Here is a 23,296-nt window from a genome sequence, read left to right as displayed (position 1 = left end):
TACTTCCACATTTGGATTACTGTGCTCAGGTCTGGTCACCTGGATTCCTTGGAGATGAGGAGGCTGTGGAGAGGGTTCAGAGAAGAGTGACCAAGTTGGTGAGTGATATAAAAAATGCTCCCTACATTGATAGATTGAGAGCTTGTGGATTGCAGAGATTGGTTGATAGGCGAAGAAGAGGGGATATGATAGAAACATTCAAATTACTAAAAGGTTTTTATAGGATTGATGCAGGGGAAATGTTTCAGCTGTGTGATAGTGATGGAAGAACAAGAGGTCATCTCTGGAAATTAAAGAAGAGTGTGGTTAACAAAGGTGTCAGAACAAGGTTTTTTGCCTGGATGGTGGTGAATGAGTGGAATTCATTGCCTGACTTTGTTGTGAGCTCTTCATCTGTAAATCAATTCAAGAAGAGATATGACAGATATTGTTTTGCTAGTTTGGGTCTCCCGCGATGAGTCTACTGACTCCATGGAGATACCCGTAATAATAATAATAATAATAATAATAATAAAGTAAATTTCTCTTAGAATAGTAATGTATTATAGTGCTTGGCCAGAACTCTTCTCCCACCCCGAATATTTGCCACCAAAAATACAAAAAACAAACTAGACTAAATAAAAGAGAATTGTAGTATGTAAAAACAGCACTCATGACAAGTCTATTTGATAACTCCACAAGCAACTTAAAACTGAGGGAACATCACTTTTTACTGTATGGCTGAATAACCATGAGTAAAATACTTTTCTATTAAAAATAATAAACTTACCTATATCATTATCAAATTCACGGCCAGATGAATTACTGTATTTTACCCTGTGAACAATGGAAAGAAATTACTCTGTGCATTTTGGAATGACACACCAAGCTGCTGTCCCTCTTCCAATAAATAAGCATAACTGTTAGAGAAGCTTATATAATTAACACAAACCTGAAGGATAATATGAACCAAATATCTTCATTGAATGTTGTCGATCTTCTGATGTTTTTTCTTTGTTTATTTCTGGTTCTATAGAAATAAAGATGAAAACTTTTAAAGCATTTATAAAAATGTCTTAAATGCACTTAATAAAATGCATACATGCACGTGTGCACACTGCTTGGAAAGAAGTCAACAGACACCATAGTGTGAGGAACAAACAGCCATGGTGTCCACCATAATAAGATGTACGACCTCCTTTCTCTGCAATGTGCAGTAATCCTACAGGGCATACTTTCCAAAAGCATACGATAGCGATCAATGGGAATTCTGAACCATTCTTCCATAGGCATGTAATGAGGTTCTGGACTGTTGTAGGGTGAACGTCCTTGACCTCATCCAATGCTCCAGTTCATCATTTCAGAGATGTTCAATATGGTTGAGATCAGGGCTCTGTGGGGCCCAGTCAAGCATGATAATATTCATGTCCATAAGCCATGCAGTTGCAGCAGCCTTACGACACACATTGTTTTACTGAAAGAGACAATGGTCAATTCCATAGAAATGCCACAAAGTAGGAAGCACTGCATTGTCCAGAATGTTCATATATCTCTCTGAGTTCAGTGTTCATGGCACCACAAACAGAGGTCCAAGGTCAAACCAGAAAAAACAAGATCATACCATAGCACTGCCGCCTCTGAATTTCATTGTTGGGGTTACACACACACTCTGGTAAGAGATGTTCACTGGGCATCCATCAAACCTACATGCTGTCCATCTGCTCGGTAGAAGGTGTAGTGCAATTCATTGCTCCATAACACAACTTTTCAAGCTTCCACATCCTAACCATACATCTTTACACCATTGAAAAAATGATGCTACATGCGGCACTTGCATATTGTGGTCCTACCATGGAAATCCATGTTGTGAGCTTGGGTTCTGAATGTGCTGTTCCAGTTGATGCCCAGAACTTTACATTCACACGTCGGCTGACGAATGGTGGTTTCTACATATTATCCTTCATAACACTCTACAGTCACATTCAGTGAGTGTGGTGGGTCAACAGTAAGTTATTTATTTATTTATGCTTATGGCTACATGAAACTGGTAAGTGAAAAGTACAATCACAATTTCCAGAACCAAATGATGAAAATCTTAACATATAAAAGTTCATTACATAAAAGGCACAACCTGCTTTCTAAGTCTTTTTTTTTCCTTAAATAAAGCAAAAGTAACTTGTCATAATCAAGCAAGGGACAATTATCGTCCTGCTGTAACAAGTATGACAAGGCTGCACATTCTCACACTTCACAACTGTATCCAAGGTTTAACTAGAGAGCAGTTGTATCTTGTGTGAGAAAACTTGATCCATTAGAGAAGGCCCATTTCACATTGTATCATCATCTTCTAACATGAGGAGAAATTCTGTTGATATTATGACGAGGACTATGAGAGTGACTACGAGAATAACGTCTTCGTGGTGATAGTATAGTATAATATGGTATACTGATTATTGACCTGGGATGGCTCAATTTGTCAACAATTTGCTGAACAGATAGGCCTGCAATATGTCACAATACCTCTTTCAAACTCCATCAGTTCCCTTCTTATGTCCATTTCACTCGGACACAGTTGCACTGACTTGGGAGCATCGTATTTCTCCGATTTATATTGGCTACAAACACGACTCATCACATGGCATAATGCACCTTGCCCATAGGGATGTCAGTTGACTTCTTTCCAAGCAGTGTGTGTGTGTGTGTGTGTGAGTGTGTGTGTGATTCACATTGTATCATCATCTTCTAACATGAGGAGAAATTCTGTTGATATTATGACGAGGACTATGAGAGTGACTACGAGAATAACGTCTTCGTGGTGATAGTATAGTATAATATGGTATACTGATTATTGACCTGGGATGGCTCAATTTGTCAACAATTTGCTGAACAGATAGGCCTGCAATATGTCACAATACCTCTTTCAAACTCCATCAGTTCCCTTCTTATGTCCATTTCACTCGGACACAGTTGCACTGACTTGGGAGCATCGTATTTCTCCGATTTATATTGGCTACAAACACGACTCATCACATGGCATAATGCACCTTGCCCATAGGGATGTTAGTTGACTTCTTTCCAAGCAGTGTGTGTGTGTGTGTGTGTGTGTGTGTGTGAGTGTGTGTGTGTGTGAGAGAGAGAGAGAGAAAGTCTCTTGTGAATTATGTAAATTTATGTTACATAATTCACATTTGTAAATTTACATAAATGACAAGGGACAATGCAAATATGCAATGATTAGCTAAGATATACCATAAGGTTAATCTTGCAATCATACTCTGTCAGAGACATTGAATGAAGGAATTTCTGAAGACATCCTGTGGTCAGAAGACTGATAATAAATCTTGAAAATGGATAGTATGGCCAAAATTTATCACATCACATCACACCACACATGCCTACTTTTCCAGCACTTCTCCAATACCATAAAAATTAACACAAGCAATTATAGAAAAGTATAAAGAATCTAGACTTCCCAGTAATGTGTTTCATAGACTATTCTAAATATTTTGACCGTGTTCAGCATGTGAAACTGTGAAAAGTAATGAAATTAATGGGGTCTCCTTAACAAGATAACTTGTACACTGAGCAAGAAGCTACAGTAAAATCCAGTGTTGGATCGATTGGCTTCAGGTTGAAAAGAGAGTTAGGCAAGGATGCCTACTTTCTTCTCACCTGTATAGCATCTATACTGAAGGCATTATGTATGTAGCATTGAGTGAGCTTAAGACAGGAATTAGAATCGGTGGTAGATTGCTCAGTAATCTAAAGTACACCAATGATACATTACCCCTCTGTAATGACAAGGAAGTACTAGTACAAATTCTTGACAAAGTTACGAGATCAGTAAGAACAGAGGAATTCAGCCCAATCCTAAACAGACAAAAATGTCTGTTTAGGATTGGGCTGAATTCCTCTTCTGCTATTCAGAAGACATCAGAAGAAGATTAGGAATTGTTAAAATCTAGACTTCCCAGTAATGTGTTTCATAGACTATTCTAAATATTTTGACCGTGTTCAGCATGTGAAACTGTGAAAAGTAATGAAATTAATGGGGTCTCCTTAACAAGATAACTTGTACACTGAGCAAGAAGCTACAGTAAAATCCAGTGTTGGATCGATTGGCTTCAGGTTGAAAAGAGAGTTAGGCAAGGATGCCTACTTTCTTCTCACCTGTTTAGCATCTATACTGAAGGCATTATGTATGTAGCATTGAGTGAGCTTAAGACAGGAATTAGAATCGGTGGTAGATTGCTCAGTAATCTAAAGTACACCAATGATACATTACCCCTCTGTAATGACAAGGAAGTACTAGTACAAATTCTTGACAAAGTTACGAGATCAGTAAGAACAGAGGAATTCAGCCCAATCCTAAACAGACAAAAATTATGGTTCTCAAAGAAATGCAGACAGGAAAGCTCCGGAGAAACAACTGTACCTTAATGAAAAAAAGAATTGAGGAAGTCAGCAAGTCTGAGTACCTGGGATTTATTATCAATGTGAAGAACTGCTATTCAGAAGACATCAGAAGAAGATTAGGAATTGTTAAAACAACAGTCAGAGACTTGTCTATCTCCACAGGAATTGGATGTAGCTGTTTTTCCCAACAGCAACTTATAGATGTGAGAACCTAAAGTCTGATAGAAAAAGGATAGCTGCTTTCGAGGATATCATATACTGAAAGGCAGACAAATGGATGGGTACTAGAAAAAATCAGTAGAACTTTAATGCTCTTTAAGGATACTGACAGAAAAAAGTTGAAATACTTTGGATGCACAGAAAGGATGGAAGGAGGACTTCTCAAAACAGTAACAGAAGGTAAAGTTCCAGGGAAAAGAGGAAGGGGTAAACTGTCAATGAGATGAATGGATTATGTGTCTGGAGTAACTGATCTTCAGAGAGTTGAAGATTCCAAAGCTCACAACAGGACCATCTCACGAGGAGCAGTGTGGCACATCACTGAGCATCTGAGTGACCATACAACATTTATTGATGTCCAATGAATAGATGGATGAAATTATATGCAACCAGAATGAAGGGGGGGATAACTTCCAAAAAGCAATAACAAAAAAATATAAGTAAATAAAAATAAATAGAATCCAGCCAAAAAAAAACCAAGAGAAAAGATACACGGTCCTCTGCGCACACGCACACACACACACACACACACACACACACAGTCTAATCTAAACTTAATATGAACACAACTACTGAAAAAAAAAAAAGTAATGGAAACTCTTGAGCTCTCCATTTTAACCATGCAAAACCATACTTCAAGTTATTTCTGACATAAAGAAGATATGTACTTGCACATTTATGAAATCTGACAATCCATGTTGGAAAATGTTATGCAGAACTCACTGGCTCAAAATTTACTTGCCTTATTCTGTCACATTCAACTGCTGTTTCTAATGCTTCCAAATTTATGCAAGATCACTTAAACTTCTTTGACTTTCTATTGCTAAAGACTTTTTTTTTTAGTCCATAAGGTAATCTTTTATGGTGATTTTAATGTCCACAATTCCAACTAAGTTCCTTTTTCATAGCAAGCAGCAATTTAACACAAAATAATCCCTTTATCTGCCAGAACATATCTCTTCCCACTGCTGCTCTTAGCCTCATGTCTTTTGGTTCTATGACACCAAGCAAAAAGATTTTCATAATGTTTTTCTTTCTTTTTACCATGGAAAACTACTATTTTCACTTTCTAAAACCAGAGATGTGCTGATCAAGTCAATAAAATAATTTTACTATTAAATGAAAGCTTTTATCCACAATTATATTCAAAATTCCTGTTTCCTACCTAAGCCTTGGTTTAGATAAGAAATTCTACAAGGATAGATAAAGAGAATATGGATTGAAAAGTGTGGTAAATAGATGGAAAAGAGAGACGATAACTAAGACATGCAAGACAGCAAAGGCATTTTGCTGTTTGCAGGCCTCAGTCACTGTCTCTTATTATCCAAAATTAAGGAGATAATTTTGCAAGACATAGTAGAAAGGGTTTGGTTGATTGGTTGTAGTTGTTTATAGCTTATTGGTGCAAGAACAGCAAAGTTAATGCTGCACCATAACAAGAGCAGTACTAGGTCAAAGATTACAGCAATATATAAATAGTCAAAGACAAACTAGTAAACAATATGCATGTATAAAAACCAAGCCAAGCAATGCAGTACCTACAGATAAATAAAATTACAGCAAAGGTTACTGCAATACACAAGGTCAAAGGCTACATCAGTACATAAATAGTCCAAGATAAACTAGTAAATAATGTTTATGTACAAAAATTAAGTTAAGCAATGAAGTATCTACATATAAAAAAAAATTAAAGTCAAATGTTTTTGTATACAAATTAATTCTTTATAGAAGGTTAAAAACATCATGTAATCTGTCTGAGTCTGATAACATCTGCCTCAGTGTATATGGCTTGGCTAGATAGGTAAAAATTTTATTCCTCTCTCATGTAAAGTGCTGGTACTCTGCCAGAATATGACAAATAGTAAGATGTATTGCATTTTTTACATGCCAAACATCAGCCCTCAGTAAATAAGAATATGTAAGACTACTGTCATCTATGCAGAGCCTAGCAAGAACAACTTCCTCTCTTCACTTTCTACATTGACTAGAAATTTCAGGCTTAATGTCATATAATTTGTTTGTTGATGCTTCCTACCACGATGACTGCCATTGAGCAATTACTTTTATTCTTATAAACTGTAGTCGGTATATAGTACTATCAAACAGTACATGGAGAAAGTATGAGCTGATCTAGCAGCTGCATCTGCAGTCTCATTTCCCTTAATTCCAACGTGGCTAACAATCCAGCACAACCAGACATCACAATTAAAGGTTTTCACTTTGTACAACAGGTGTAAACCCCATACAGCACAGTATGTGGATTATTCATTGGAGAGTAGATAGTCTATAAAGAGCTCAATGAGTCCGTATAAATTACACACTTTTTGGTAGAGGGTTTCTTTTATATGCACAAGTGCAAGCTGAATGGCATGCAACTCTGTTGTATAATTTCTGCAATCAGGTGGGATCTGGTTGGAGATAGTAATATCAGGAAACACAGCGGTACAGTCAACACAGATCAGTTCTTGAGCCATCAGTATAGATAGACAAGAAATTAGACTGGGTTACTCTGTGTGCATTAAACAATTGCAGGTGATAGAAAGGGAAAAGAATGGCCAGTAATTCTTAGAAGCTGTGTAAGATGTTACTGAAGCAAGTGGTGTGTGTGTGTGTGGAGTGATAATGAATGAATTTAACGAGAAGTATGATAGACTGCAAAAGATAGAGTGAACATGCCACGATGAGTTCTGGGACACTATGGAGCATTTCATAATTACTAATAATAATAGTTTGTAAAAATAAATATAGCAATGCTTAATAGCGAGGGGTGGGGAGTAACAGCACTATGTCTCTTCCAACCAGCTCCATCATCATCCAATAAACTTTGCTATTTCTCGTTATTGTTTTAAAATCAGGAATAATATGAAACCTAGTTTCAGAAAACTTTTATAATCATAGTTTGCTTCAATACTGTAAGAATCAATGTATACTGTTCTTACAACAAGAGTGATATTTCAAGAGCTCCCTAAAATACTTCACTCAATACACAAGAGAGCATAACAACTAACGAATACTGCACTCATTCCTAAGCACTCACTAAAAATACTGGACTCAGTGCAGAAGAGAGTAATTAGGATGATTAATGATTCATCATTACTCACCAATTCATTCTACTCTCTTTCACAGATATATCCAGTCTACTGAAGACATCCAGGATCCTGAAGAATGCCAGGAAACTTTCCTAAACATTTTAGAAAACAACTAGATAACTTATACTCAACATGGAAACTCCACCAACTGGAACTGGAAAAACTGGTTCTCCTTTAGAATAACAATAAAGCAATGCCTTATTCACTGGGGGAAGAACAAGACTTGTGAACAAAAGTGACATTTGCAAGAACTTCAAAGAGAGCTATGCTATTTTCCAATGCACAAAGAAATGGAAGTAACTGAAAAGACATCATTATGGAGTTGTAATCTCCATAATGGAGATAACCACTAAATTGAAGCAGAATGGGAAAAAAAGTAATTGAAGAATACAAATTCAAGCTCAGGCTGCTTAAAAATTTGCAGATATTCCCCCCTCTGCCACGTTCTACAGTAGAGAAATGACCAAATCACAAGAGGACAGAGTAATAAGATAAATCGCCATAATTAAACAAGATCTCAAAAATATAGAAACTATCCTGTTTTCCACACCCATTTTATAATGGGTATGGAAAAGTTAAGATAGCTCTTTTCTAATCCTCTGACAAGTGTTAACTTGTCAGAGGATTAGAAAAGAGCTATGTTTCATGAGAATAAATGAGAAGTAGGAGTGCATTACAGTGTGTGTGTGAGAAGTGCAATGACAGGCTAGATCATTCCAAAAATGAGAACAATGTCACCAGAAGTAATCAGAAATGGATGGAAGTGCTGGCAACAGTAGTAATAGAAGTGAAGTGGAAGAGCTTAGGCAAGTTGATGAAGATAGACTAAAGTTAAACATATGGAAGAGGAAAGTGAATGTCTAAAGAGGTGATTAAATTATGTGAATGAGAAGGAGGATGATAGGAAGAAGCAAGTATCCAAAGATGATGGGAGCTGGGTTTTATATAGAAATTCAGTCATTAACCACGCTACCGGCAAGACATATATATACGTCCAGATTATCATGGATGTGAAGTGCATATTAAAATTGTAATACCATTGATATTACATTGAAATATATGATGGATACGAAGCGTATCTGGATGCGGATTTGATCCATAATGGCCGGTAAGGTGGTTAAAGGTGTGGTAAATAATAAAGCACATAAGACATGTTTTCAAGGTGGTACACGTCTTATGTGCTTTATCATTTACCACACCTTTAATGACTGAATTTCTATATAAAGCCCATCTCCCATCATATTTGGATACTTGCTTCTTCCTATCATCCTCCTTCTCATTCACATCATTTAATCACCTCTTTAGACATTCCATTTCCTCTACCACCTTGAAATGAATATCTGATGCTCTGTATGGAAGGAAGGAAGGAATGGTTATCAGAAGTAGTGGTAGTAGAGGGCACAAATGACTTGGATGGTGAAACAAGGAATGTGGAAAGGGATATGAAGAAGTTGTTGCAGGAGGTAAAGGATAACAGTGTCATTAGGAAAGTGGCTAGTGTGTTGCTGAGATTGCTAAATCGTGTCAACCAAAAGGTATTCAATTTGTGAGTGTAAGAAGTGAATTTGAAGGGAAGTAAGAATGATTTTAAAGCTGATGGATTGCATTTGAATGGATTTGGTGTTGGACATTTGGAGCAACTGTTGTTTGTGTACTCTTGTTGTTGTTGTGTGTTCTCAAGTACACAGGGTCCATATGAAATCAGCATGGCTAAGGGTCAGAGAAGGATTAAGAAGCAGGTTGTGGAAAGAGACAGGAAGAAGAGGGATAAAAAAGTGAGGAAATGATTATGGCAGGATAGAGTGATGCAGTTTTAAAAAAAGGAGAGGATGTTGGGAATATGAATGACAATCAGAGTTCAGATTCAAGGAAATGGGGATGGTCAGAGATTCACTATAGCAGTGAAAGAACACAGCGATGTGTTGGAATGGTTAGCCTCAAAGGGTAAGGAACTGCTATATTTATATACTAATGTAAGGAATATCAGAAAAAAGTTTGTAGGATTGATCGAACAAGTATGCCCAAAGATAATTGGTATAAGTGGAACTTGGTTGTCTGAGGCAAGTAAAAGGGAGATGATCCTAATGAGAGATTATATATTGTCGTGATTAGAAATGGTAGGATATAGAATTTTCTGAAATGATAGAAAGGTGAAGTGTTGGGGAGGGGGGGGAAGTGCAGTTAATGATAGCAGAGGAATTGAATTGTGTCCTTTAAGAGAAAAAGTGAAAAATAATAGTACATGTAAAAATTTTGAAGCTTTTTTTGGTGGGAAGTTGAGATTACTAGAACAGTATATCTAATAGAATGTTATTATAGGCCAGGAAATGCAGATAGCACTGATTGTGAAATGTTTAGACAAATTAGTTGGACAAGTAAAAGGGAGATGATCCTAATGAGAGATTTTAATTATAGGAATGTGGACTGGAAAGAAGAGACTGTATAGTAACAAAGACAGTGGATTTGGAGGTGAATTAAAGGAGGAGTGATATTGGAAGGATGACCGTAACAAGTGCTGAAGAAGAGGTAACAGAAGCAAACCAAATAATCAAATTATTAAGCGCATTTTGGAGGAGTGTACCATCTCCAGGTGGTGACATTGCAATGCCAGATGTGACACTGACTGATAGAAGAATAAAGGTTGAAGAAAAGTACATCAGCCCATGTATTTAGAGAAGTCCACACGGTTAACCTAGTGGCTGTGCGCTTCGCAACCATATGCCTGGGGAAGGAGTGTCCTAGGTTCAATTCCCATTGGTGATGTGAGGAGCTGAAGAATCTTCCTCAGCCATAGCCAAGTTAGCCGGTCTTGGTGGTGGACAGTAGTTTTTTTCCCCAGTATATTCTGGGGTTTTTCATCCCGCAAAGCAGGAAAACCGGCCTTGAGAACTCAGCGCTACTACGGGCATAGGACACACCAGGGCATAGGGCTGACCACCTTATCCTGTGAACGGTTTGAGGTCCAATGATTAATAAACCCTTGACACTGCAAGGTAAAAGAGGGGGGAAAAGGAATATCAGATGTATTTAGAGAATGTGCAAGGGAATTATTCACTACTGACTAAGCTGTTTAATTTAAGCCTCAGCATTCGGAAAGTGCCAATAGAGTGTAAACAAGGCAAAACAGTCCCACTACATACAGGAAGCTCCAAGGATTCCTGTATGTAGTAGGAAAAAGGAAGTAGGAAATCATAGGTCAATCAACATCTCAGGAGTGGTGGTGGTTCAAGTATTGAGGACTGGACAAACTGGTCATCAGTATCATCATCAAATTCCTGCCATGTACCCTCAAGGGGTGTACAGGATATGATAGTACTACATGAAAAAAACTACATAATTATTAATTTAATATCTACAATTTTTCCCAAATCAGTCTGTTACTTGTCAAGACTCCAACATTATCAGATCTTATATTTCTATCGTCTAAAGCACTTTATACTGTATCAATCCACCTACATCTTGGTCTTCCTCTGGGTCGTTTTGCTGCCAACCTGGCAGAGAACACTTGTTTTGCTAATCTTTCCTCACCCATTCTGTTTAAGTGACCATACCACCTGAGATTAGCTCTGCTAACGCATTCCTGGATGCTGACAATGTCAAGTTCTTTCCTAATATCCTCGTTTTTAATATGATATTGCCATTGATGCCATCTGTTCACGCCTATAATCTTTCTCAGGACTCTCATATCTGCGGTCAAGTGTTTTACTTCTGACCCAGCTCTCAGATCCATAAGTTAAAATTGGTTTGAACACAGTCTTGTATACAGCTAATTTAGTGTTCCGACTAATTTCTCTCTTATTCCATATGAATTTATTCAATTGACTTCCCACCATACCAGCTTTTCTGATTCTGTTGTCTATTTCTATATTTAATTTACCATCTTCAGTAAAAATTGTGCCTAAATAGCTGAAATGTTTTACTTGTTCCACAGGTTCTCCATTCACAACACAGTTGACATTTTCAATGATTCTGCCTATTTTCATTGTCTTTGTCTTTTTATTGCTGACCTTCATACCATATCTATTACAACAGCTTTCAATTTAGTCAGAGAATCTTGCAGACTTGTAGCAGATTTATTTAGAAGTATAACATCATCTGCATAAAGCAAAGAGCTGACATTAACATCTCCAATTTTGATATCATGTTTAATACCCCTTTCCTTCATAATGTGATCCATATAGATAATGAATAACAGAGGGGATAATGTACATCCTTGTCTCACACCAGATTTAACATTAAACCATCTTCCTGTAGTTCCTTCAATTCTAACTGCTGACTTACAACTCAAATAAAGACTAAGTATTGCTTGATATAATGCCCCATTGACATCATATAACTGCAGCGTATTGAATAGCTTCTTTCTTGGTACCTTGTCATATGCCTTTTCCAGATCGACAAAACTTAAATACAGATCTTTGTTATATTCCCATGCTTTCTCGACTATTTGTCGTAAAGTGAAGATCTGATCCTGACAGCCTCTATTTGGCCTGAATCCAGCTTGTTCTTCACCAAGCTTTTCTTTCACAATTCTTCTCAACCGTTTCTCAAGTATATTTGCATAGATCTTGCCAGGAGAACACTCAGTAGGGAAATACCTCTGTAATTCTCACAAGCAGTTTTATTTCCCTTTTTATATATGGGTACTATGAGAGCTCTACTCCAGTCATCGGGAATTCGTCCCTCTATCCAGGTTTTCTGAACTATGCAGTGCAGCCATTGTAAGACTCTTAAACCACCATACTTCAGCATTTCTGGTCGAATATCATCTACTCCTGCTACCTTTCCACATTTCAAGCCTTTGATGGCTTTTTCTACTTCTAGTATGGATATGTATTCCTGACTGCATGCCTGGTCAGTGTTTTTTACCACTGTGCTGTCATCACTGCTTGTTTCATTTAGCAGTTTTTCAAAGTAATTACTCCATACCTCAAGGATATCTTTTTCTCCCGTTTTCATGTCACCTTTATCATCTCTAATTCCTTTTACAGCACTCTTTCCTCCATTCTTAAGCTTCTTCAACAACCTCCAGAATATTTTGCCACCTTCTTGATATTTATTTTCTATATTCTTGCCAAAGTCCTCCCATGACTTTTGTTTAGCAAGTTTTACACAGTGTTTAGCATTCTTGCATTTGTCTCTATATTCTCTAAGAGCACAGGTTGACTTATTTGACAGGAACTTTTGGTATGCTTTCTTCTTTTCCTTCACTGCCTCTTTAACTTCCTGTGTCCACCAGGGAGTTCTGATTTTTTTATCCTAACAGATAGCCTCACCACATGCCTCTCTGGCTGAATCAATCAATGTTTTCTTCAGAGTTTGCCACTGAATCTCCAAGGTTTGATTCGTGTTCTAAAACTCTTTCATTTTTTCTTCAATAATCTTTGTGTATTTTAGCCTACAGCTCACATCCGAGAGCTGCTCAACTTTTATTCGCTTTAAAACTTTCTTACATGTTATTCTTTTCAATATGAAATTCAATTTTATCCTGCTCAAGACTAAATAGTGATCACTTCCAATTTCAAATCCTCTGTACACTCTGGTGTCATGCACCAGGGAGAAAACATCACTATCAACAATAACATAGTCAATGAGACTTTTCTTATTCCTAGCCTCTTCTCTCCATGTGAATTTGTGCACATTTTTATGTTGGAACCTGGTGTTAGTAATAACCAGTCCATGTCCTGAGCAGAAATCCAACAGATATTTGCCATTATTATTAACTTTGCTCTTTTCTCCAAATTTTCCCAAAATATTTTTGTATGTCTCACAATCATTTCCTACTCTGCTATTTAGATCCCCATCAAGGACCAACTTTTCATTTTTCATTGTGTCAGTTGCTTTTTCTAAAGCCTCAAAAAATTCCTCCACTTCTACCTTAGTAGAACCTTCTGTGGGACCATAGGCACAAATAAGTCTCATTGTCCAGTTCCCCATTCTCATATTTGCCCACATTACTCTACTTGAGACTGACTGCCATTCAAGAAGATCAGCCTCGTATTTTGTGTTGAATACTATGGCTACTCCTTCTTTTCCTTGATTGTCATTGCCTGAATATAACATTTTGTATTTATTGCTCAGAAAGATCTCACCAGTTTTGGTCTTTTTTGTTTCAGTCACCCCTATTATGTCGATCTGGTACTTATCTAATTCATCAGCTAGCTCCATTTCTTTGCCATTCAGGCTTCTTACGTTGATAGTACCAATCTTTAACTCTGGTGATGTTGAGTTGGGGTTTATTTTCAGATTTGTTCCAGTAGCTGACTTTTTGCTGTTCGCTCTGGTTCCCTGGCGAAAACAACGGGGGCCTTGTTTAACTGGGCGACACCCCAGCCGGCATGAAATTTTGTCATGTTGTACCATCATTCTATATTTTGGTTTAACCAATAAGAATACAATTTGGTCGGCTAAATCCCAAATTGCCAGCCCATCCTCGTCCGTTCAATATCCAAGTAGATACTCAACAGGGTGCACCACGAGAAGGTGAGGATTGGACATTAGGTCAGAAGCCCTGGTCGGTTCTCCGCATTCCTTTAAAGCCTATATGGGGATGTCTCCTCTTAGTTATACAGCTTTGACCCTTAAGCACCCCAAGGACAAATTGGTGAAAGACAGAATTCTGGAGTGGATGGATAGGAATATGATACTTTATAACATAGGTTCCCAAAGTGGGCGGAACCCCCCCCCCGGTGGGTGCTGAAGCCTTCTGGGGGGGGGGGCTATAGTGGGATCAGAAGCATTTGGGGGACGTTCAGGCAGTCTAGGGGTCGGTGGCTCTTTATAGAAGAAATTAATAATATATATTTAAAAATTATTAATTATATGAAGAGCCAAAGGCTTCAATTCGGTGACATATAAACTTATTTAAGATAAGGGATATTACATCCCATATTGTTTCATAGCCGAATAGAATATTCGGCTATGAAACAATATGGGATGTAATATCCCTTATCTTAAATATTTAAAAATTAATTATTTTCGTGATTAGATAATCATTTAAAAATTAAATATTGCATTTTAATTCATCTTATGCCCGTCTTATACGATCAATTTTTTTTTATCAATTTTCTATTTCATTTATTTAATCATTTGAAAATTTATCATGTCAGATAGAAATAGATGTCAATTTTCTATGTCAATGAGAAAATAGAGCATGTATATATCTGTGTATAATAGGTTATGTTTACAGTAGCAAATATATTCATTATATTTCATTCAAAATATATATAAAATATATAAAACTACTTTTCTAATTGATTTCTACAAAAATAAACCCAATTTTATATAATTTATATAATGGGAGGCATTACAAAATTTATGTCTTGCAAGTGGGCTGTGGCCCGAAAAAGTTTGTGAACCTATGCTCTATAAGGTACAACATAGTTTTTTGAAGAGTAGGTCTTAGTAATTTGCTTACTTTTTATAATAAAGTGACAACAGAGTTGGATAAGGAAAATGGCTACTCACTGATATTGCTAGATTTTGCAAAGGCATTTGACAAGATTCCATATAGAACTCAATTACATAAACTGGAGCAAATAGGGCTGGATGTGAATCTGGTGATTTAGATTAGAGGGTGGCTAGTGAACAGATATCAATGAGTGGTTTATGGAGGAGTTGAGTCCAGGAGAAAACAAGTGACCAGTGGTATATCACATGGCTCAGTACTTGGTCCTCTATTGTTTAATTTGTATATCAATGATATAGGAAATGATTTAACAGGGAAGTGCAATGGTAAATGTAGATGATGCAGAGATCTTACAAGAAGAACTTAAATACACTAGCAGTATGGACAAAGGTAAATGGCTGCCAGTTTAATGTGACCAAGCATAAGGTGATGCAGCTTGTGATTGCTTACTAAACTGCACTATATTGATGGAACTGAAATGAAGGAGCTGCTGAGGCCAGGGACTTCGGGATGATTGTGGACAGGGAGTCGAAGTTTAGAGAGAGCATGTTATGAAGGCAACCAAAACAGCACATAAGATTACATGGTTGCTGAAGAACACACTAACAAGCAGGGATAAAAAGGTTACTGTTGTCCTATATAAGGCTTTAATAAGACCTATATAAGGCCATATCTGGACTACTACAGGCATATCTAGTCACCCAGATTCCATAGAGATGAAGTGGCAGAGAGGATCCAAAGGAGAGTGACAAAGATTGTGGCAGGTCCATGGAATGCTTCCTATGAGAATAGATTGATATGATATTAGAGAACAAGAGCTCACCCATGTAAATTGTGTATGAGTATGGTTAACAAGGGTGTTAAGACTAGAATTTTTGCTTGGAGACTGGGAAGTGGGTGGAATGGGCTGCCAGAGGTAGTTGTGAGTGCTTCATTTGTGAATGAGCTTAAGGAGAGGATGATAGGTATTGTGTAAATAATGGATCACCTGGAACAAATCATCTGACTCCATGGATATACCATTATAATAATAATAACTATCTTAAGCAGCATGTAATGAAAGCTACACAAGGTTTTTTGGTGTTGGATTTGGTGATATCCACATAGGATGTGGTTGTGAATGGGGTATCAACACTGATGCCTACCAGTGAGAGTGATCCCAATGTACTGATTTGGAAGGTAGTCAAACAGTAAAATGCCACTGTCAAGAAGGTATGTATGTAGAACTATAAGGTGGGTGGTTATGAGAAGCTCTGTAGTCAACTAGGATTTAATATGTTGGGTTGAGGAGTTGTTCAGAAAAGATATTGACAGTGCATGGGAAATGATAAGGCAATAACTGACACAAGAAATACATAACTAAATACCGAGAGTTAAGCAAATTAGTAGAGGAGGAATGAGATTGCTGAACAGTGAAATCAAGCAAGCAGTACGGAGAAAAGAAGGTGTTATAGGGGAGGTGTTATAATTCTCTTGAATTATCAAAGATAATTCAAGAGAATTTGTCTGCCATGTGACAAGCAAGAAGAAGAGTAATTATGGGAAGGTAACAATGGTGAATAGATATAGTATCAAAGTTGCCATAACAATGGATGTAATGGAAGTTTTGAATGATCAACTTTATTAGTATATATCATGCTGGCATAAATGATGATATACAACAGAATCAGAAGTGCATCAAGTATTGCATGGGTTAGATGTTAACCGTGAGAATGCATGACACATCACTAGGTATTTTTAAAGAATGTGCAAAAAAATTAACTATGCCCTTGACCTGGTTATTTAATGAAAGTCTTGCAGTGGGAGAGGTTCCTAAAAAGTGCAAAGAAAAACAGTACCTCTCTCCACAAGTATGGTTCTAGGAGGAAAGAAATTTTCAATAGCACACAGTTCTGTATCTACAGTTATGGTAAGGTCAAGGTGATATATTGGAGAAACTGGTTAGGAATAAAATGCAAGATTAGGTTAAGCTGATGGACATAAGATTTTCTATGATGGTCAGCATAGGTTTGTGAAGGGAGATCTTGTTTTAGTAATCTGTTTACATTTTCTGAAAAGGTGACAAATGTGCTGGATAAGGGAGATTCATATATATAGCGATATTCTTGGACTTGTAAAGGCATTTGATAGATTGCCTGGTGTATAAGCTGCAGAAGATGGATAACAGAGACTGGATATGGATTGATTAGCTGAATTGAAGATTGACTTTCTGAATGATACCAGTAAGCTGCATATGTAACAGCATCTCAGAAAAGGAAGGTGACTAGTGGCATGCCTCAGGTTTTCTTCTAGGGGCCCTACTGTTTAACTTATTTGTTGATGATATTTCATGTGGATTGACTGCAGATCATCAAATGTTTGATAACAATGCAAAGTTAGGTAAAATTATCAGGAGGATTGCTGATGTTAATTGTCCACAGCAAGGTTTCCCAAACGTTTTTTTCCGTGGCCCGGTTATTTTAATACTTCATCTTCATGACCCACTAAAATTTTTATGGCCAATAGGTAAAATAAAACAGATTTGAATGTTCATAGAGTTTCATTTATTAGTATATATCATCTTTATTATCATTATAATAAAAAAGCATTTACTTTTACAAAAATATAAAGAAATTAAACTAAAGCCAAGTAATTTATTAATGAGAAGTGTGATGCTGTTGTTTGTTAACTAGAAACTTCAGGTTTGGAGTAATCATGTAATCAGTAAACACAAAAAAAATATGCTCACTCTCGATGCTTAACGTGGTGGGTGAGTAAAACAAACACCAGACCGCCAAACGATTTGGCTGGTGGTGTGGTTGCCACCGCGCAGCCTCGCCATTGGTTCAGCTACTTTACTGCGAATAAAGAGATTGAAATGGCAGACAGAGCATGTTTTTCATCTCTATTAATTAAATTATTTATTCATTAGTCCCGATTAAACACTATTTGCTTGTATTTTAGTGTTTCGTGAAAAAGAGAAAACCCAAAAACGAAACACCTAGGTTTTCGAGAGTTTTTTTAAGCGACCCGGTGCCAGGTTGTGACCCACCATTTGAGAAACGCTAGTCTACAGGAAGATTTGAATAGACCTTTAGCTTGGACAGATGAATGGGAATGTATTTTTAATATTAATAAATGCAAGGTGCTATTATTATTATTATGCAACACCTCCAGGGAGTCCTAAGACTCATCAAGAGAGGACACCTACTCTACATCTCTCTGTCTCCACCACTCAATCCACCAACTACAACTAACCACAACTATACTAACGGCATCTATTGCCTGCTACCACCATCACTAGTATTTCCACAGACAATCACAAACATCCATGCCCACAGTGGGATTCGAACCCATGGCCTTTTGGCTGGAGAGCGAATACGCCAACCAGGCCAGCAAAAAAAAAAGTGCGTCAGCGACCAAAAGGACTCTGGCCTCGGCCCAGCCTGGCACAGTCTGTCGTTCAGAACCAGCACCAGCCCAACTTCCACTGACTGAATCCCCCCACTTTCAGCTTTCGAGGGCCCACCCATTTGCCTCTGAGTGGTTTCATATACTCTTGAACTCCCTCTTCAAAGTTCTTTGCAACTTTTCCTCACAGTACTAGCTTGCTATTGGTCTCAAGGATGTATTTAGCCTTAGGTGGAGGCTAAATATAAGACTACATACTGTGTTGGTGAACTACTGTGCTCAAATTTGGATGCCTGGTTTTCATGATATGGAAATACTAAAGAGGATCCATTGAACACCAGAGTGTTTGTTATGACAGAACGATTGAGGGAATGTATATTGCAGAGTTTGGTGGATAGGAGGAAGAGAGGTGATATAATAGAGACCTTCAAGTTGGCTAAGATATCTTAGAGAAGATTAAATCCCTCTCTAGATTAATAAAGACGGAATTACAAAAAAAAAAAAAAAAGGAGTTGACAGTAAGATGGGAGGAACAAGAGGACATCCTTGGAAGTCGTGTAAAGATGTGGTGAAGAAGGGTGTGAAAAGAAGATTTTTTACACGAAGAGCATTTGGTGAGTGGAACACATTACCAGAGTGATTTGTGAATGCAGGGAAAGTAAATGATTTCAAAGATTCAATAGGACAAACATGTTGTTGGTTGAGTGGGCCTTCCATAATGGATCTACTAACTCTATGGAAGTTCAGTAATAATAATAATATTACTGAGATAAAGAGCCAAAAAAGGCTTCACTTCAATGATGCAAAATTATGCAAATTAAGGGGATATTGAATCCAACATTATTTCAAAGCCAAATAAGAAACTCTAAGATAGAAAATCCAAGAGTTTCATGCCGAATATAGAACAGAAACTATAAAAGTTTCAGGGAATAATAATAATTTAACAAATTCTTTAATAATAATAATCTCTGTCATGTTGTACCATCGTTTTTATATTTTGGTTTAAGCCAATGAGAATACAATTTGGTCGGCTAAATCCCAAATTACCAGCCCAGCATCATTTGTTCAGTATCCAGGTAGATACCTAACAGCGTGCACCACGAGAAGGTGAGGATTGGACATTGGATCAAAAGTCCTGGTCGGTTCTCTGCATTCCTTTAACGGTGATGTGGAGGTCTTCTCTCAGTTATACATCTTTGACCCTTAAGCACCCCTAATAATAATAATAATTTAATGAATTCTTGTCAGACTTCATAGGAGAGAGGGATGTCCTCTGCCTTTGTAATTAAAAGTTCTCCTACCACTAGCAAGAGAACCTTTAATACAAGAGTGCAAAAAGTTGCATCAGATATCCTTAATAAATCCAGATTCCATTTTGAGCATTGATCCAAGCAGAGAGCAAGGATTATGAATGATGTGGAAGCGGAAATGTGTGAAGAGAAAAGAGTACATTTTGTGAATGTGTGGGATGAGTCTGAAGGATGAATGGAATTGTGAGTGATGGACTACATTTGAAAGGTTTTGGTGTGAGGTTATCAGCAAAGACTGCTGTTTAGAAAGGAGAGTAATGAGTGCAGAAAATGGATCTGAAAAGTAAGAAGTGATGGAATGTGGATAGCTAAAGAGTAAAGGAGGAGGGATAAAAGTAGTGTTTATGAGTGAGAAGTGGTTAGCATGAATAGAGAGAATGAGAGAACAAGTGTGCAAGATAGACAGGGAAATGTGGCAAGTCAGGGTAGACAGGGGAACACAATGTGAGAGGGACTGAAGACCAAAGAGGAAGTGAATATATGAGTACACAAGAAAGAAATGGGATGGCCTGGGATGTATGATGAACAGTTGGATTTGAAGAAAGTAGTGAGATGAATAATGAAAGAGAGGAATGGCTCAAGGAAGGCATGGAGAAGTCACATCTAATAAGTGCTATCACTGAAATTTATTATAGATCCAAAAATGAACTGTTATGTTTGTATACAAATGCTAGAAGTATATCAGAAACAAAGAGAATGAAATTGTTGCATTCATTGAGTTTGTTCACCCAAAAATTGTTGGAATAAGAGAGACATGGCTGCATGATGATGATGACATCCTGACAGGAATACAGATGAAAGGATATGATATTTCTCATTACGGTAGAAAAGGTAAAAGGATGTGGAGAGCTGTTGATGACAGAAAAGGAGTTGTGTTCATGCAAGAGGATATAGTTGCAGTAGTTTTGAGGCAGTATGGTGAAACAAAGGTGAACACAATGAAATACTTAGATGTTGCTACAGACCTAGTAATGTGGAGGGTAGTGACCATGAAATATAGATGCAAATTAGTCAAGCAAATAGGAAAAGGTGATCATTATGGTGATTTTAATTATGGGAACATAGACCAGGATGACAAGATAGCATCTGTAAGTAAAAAAATAAAGAATTTCTCATGTTTCTGAGGGAAGACAACTATCTCAGGCAGTACATAAAAGGATAAGCAAGGAATGAGAAGCTTGGATTTAATCATCTCATCAGAGGATATCATTATATATCAGGTGTCAAATTTCCATCCAGTTAGTGAGGATAACCATAAAGTGATAACCTCAGTAGTTACCAGACATGTAAGGAAAGGATATACATGGAACTTCAAGGCTTGTGATTACGAAAAGCTCAGGAGGCAGCCAGCAGCTGTCACATGGAATGAGGAGTTGGGTGGAAAGGAGATCAATGCTGCTTGGGTGATATTCAAGAATTATTTAGTAGAAGCAATGTATATATGTATTTTGAGAGTCAGAAGGTTAAATAAGGTAGGCATGAGATGAATACCAAGATTAAGCATTCAATACAAGATGGCATTATGGAAGCAACATAAGATTAGTAATAATCAGTTCCACAAGGAGTACAAAGAACAGGTGAGGAGGGAGAATCAGGTGGTAAGGGTTGTTAAGGAGTATGAACAGCAGTTAGATGGAGACAAAAAAATAAAGCTAGGTAATTCTTTCAATACATAGCCAGGAAAAAAAAAAAAAAAGAATGATTAGGGAAGGAGACATTGGTTGAAGAAAATAGCTAAAGGATATATATAAAAGGATATAAACAAACATATATACAACTCTGACAAAATGCACATCCTCAGACTGCCTAGAGCATCTCACATAAGTGACACTATCTCCAAAACAAAAATGTGACATCAGATAATGGCAAAATGAAAGTAAAAAAAAAAAACTTTTTAAATATATATTTTAAATTTTATAACTTTATTTAAATATAAATTGTATTTAAAACTAGGCCAAATACAATATATCAAACCAATGGAAGAATACAATAATTTCAAGAATGAAGACAAAGTAAGGTATGAGAACCAGATGTCATAAATAAGAATATTCTGATTGGCTGTGTAATTAATTATTAATCTTATTTGGATATTTTTTAATATAAATTTTATGTTAACTATTATATATATATATTTGGTAAGAATTTTGCAGAAATAAAATTCTTGTGTAAGTTCCTCATCATTAATTATCGTGTTTAAATCAATGGATAATAGTGTACTGAAGTGTATTTTGTTAATAAAAAGGCCTCCAACTGAACCACACAGCATCATCTCTTGTGTGTGTGTGTGTGTGTGTGTGTGTGTGTGTGTGTGTGTGTGTGTGTGTGTGTGTGTGTGTGTGTGTGTGTGTGTGTGTGTTAAATTCAAAATCTTTATTACATTCCAGTCAGCCAAAGAAGAGTTACTGCAATACATAATTTATAATGTTTTACCCCTTTGGTCTCTATAAATGATCTGAATGAAACAAAAACTGGAAGAACTTGATAAAAACGTTGAGGGGGGGGGGATACAAAATGAATCTTATAGATGCTTACATGTTTTGCAAAACATACCTAAAATGTTTGACTCATATTATGCTTATGGGTATTTGATTTCAGCAATGCAATGATATTTGCAATCAGTTCTGGATTAATTCACTGAAACAAGGTCAAAGAAAATTTGAACAAAAACTTACTTGTTCCATAAGAAAAGGTGGACATATTTGTAGCACTCTTCCTAGTCAGTATAGAAGAAGCAACTAGATGATCCTTTGGGATGGAGCAAATATTTTTAGAAAGAGAGATTTTAGAAGTCTGCTGATCCTAAAATTAACAAAAACATAATATACTTTGTAATCTTTACAAGTTATAACTACTTGTTGATTTCACAGAAAATCATTTTATTTCTTTGACTCAACAAAATCTAGGTAACTACTGCTATTGCAAATATTTTGAATTGTGACAACGCTTCATTTTATATATTCAACAGATTTTAGACAGATTTCATAACATAACAAAGATGCACTACTAATAGAAGACAATAGTTTGTCTGCAAACTGTCATCCAGAAATTAAAACTGCATGCCATTTCCTGGAAATCATTTTTTTTCTTTACTTTCTCATCTCATCTCATCTTCTTTATACCCTCTTTTACCTTGCAGTGTCGAGGGTCCATTGATCATCGGACCTCACTCCATTTACAGGATAAGGTGATCAGCCTTATGCCCTGGTGTATCCTATGGCCTGTAGTGTTAAGTTCTCAAGGCCAGTTTGCCTGCTTTGCGGGATGAAAAACCCCAGAATGAACTGGGGAAAAAACCCTGCTGTCCACGCCCAAGACTGGCTAACTTGGCTATGGCTGAGGAAGATCCTTCAGCTCCTCACGTCACCGACGGGAATCGAACCTAGGACACTCCTTCCCCAGGCATATGGTTGCGAAGTGCATAGCCACTAGGCTAACTGCGCAGACTCTTTACTTTTTTTACTTTACTTTACTTTCTTTACTTTTAGAAT

General features: G+C 37.0%; 1 protein-coding gene across 5 annotated transcripts in view; it reads right to left on the bottom strand.

Annotated features, from left to right (window-relative positions):
* Positions 1–23,296, bottom strand: part of LOC150102596 (uncharacterized) — a 337,088-nt gene that overhangs the window by 200,181 nt on the left and 113,611 nt on the right. For 4 of the 5 annotated variants that reach the window (XM_090398992.1, XM_090398993.1, XM_090398994.1 and 1 more), the window contains 2 exons: positions 22,481–22,607; positions 932–1,009 (listed from right to left, as the gene is read on the bottom strand). In XM_090398992.1, coding sequence (XP_090255118.1) covers positions 932–1,009; positions 22,481–22,607 — 205 coding nt within the window. The remainder of the gene's footprint in view (positions 1–931; positions 1,010–22,480; positions 22,608–23,296) is intronic. The other variant, XM_090398995.1, reaches the window with a different exon arrangement.

Source organism: Typopeltis vanoorti, chromosome 10, assembly GCF_054136105.1.
Source record: "Typopeltis vanoorti isolate ZY-2024b chromosome 10, IOZ_Tvanoo_1.0, whole genome shotgun sequence".
Lineage (NCBI taxonomy): Eukaryota > Metazoa > Arthropoda > Arachnida > Uropygi > Thelyphonidae > Typopeltis > Typopeltis vanoorti.
Note: the sequence above shows the minus strand (reverse complement) of the source record. Positions and strands in the feature narration are given on the sequence as shown.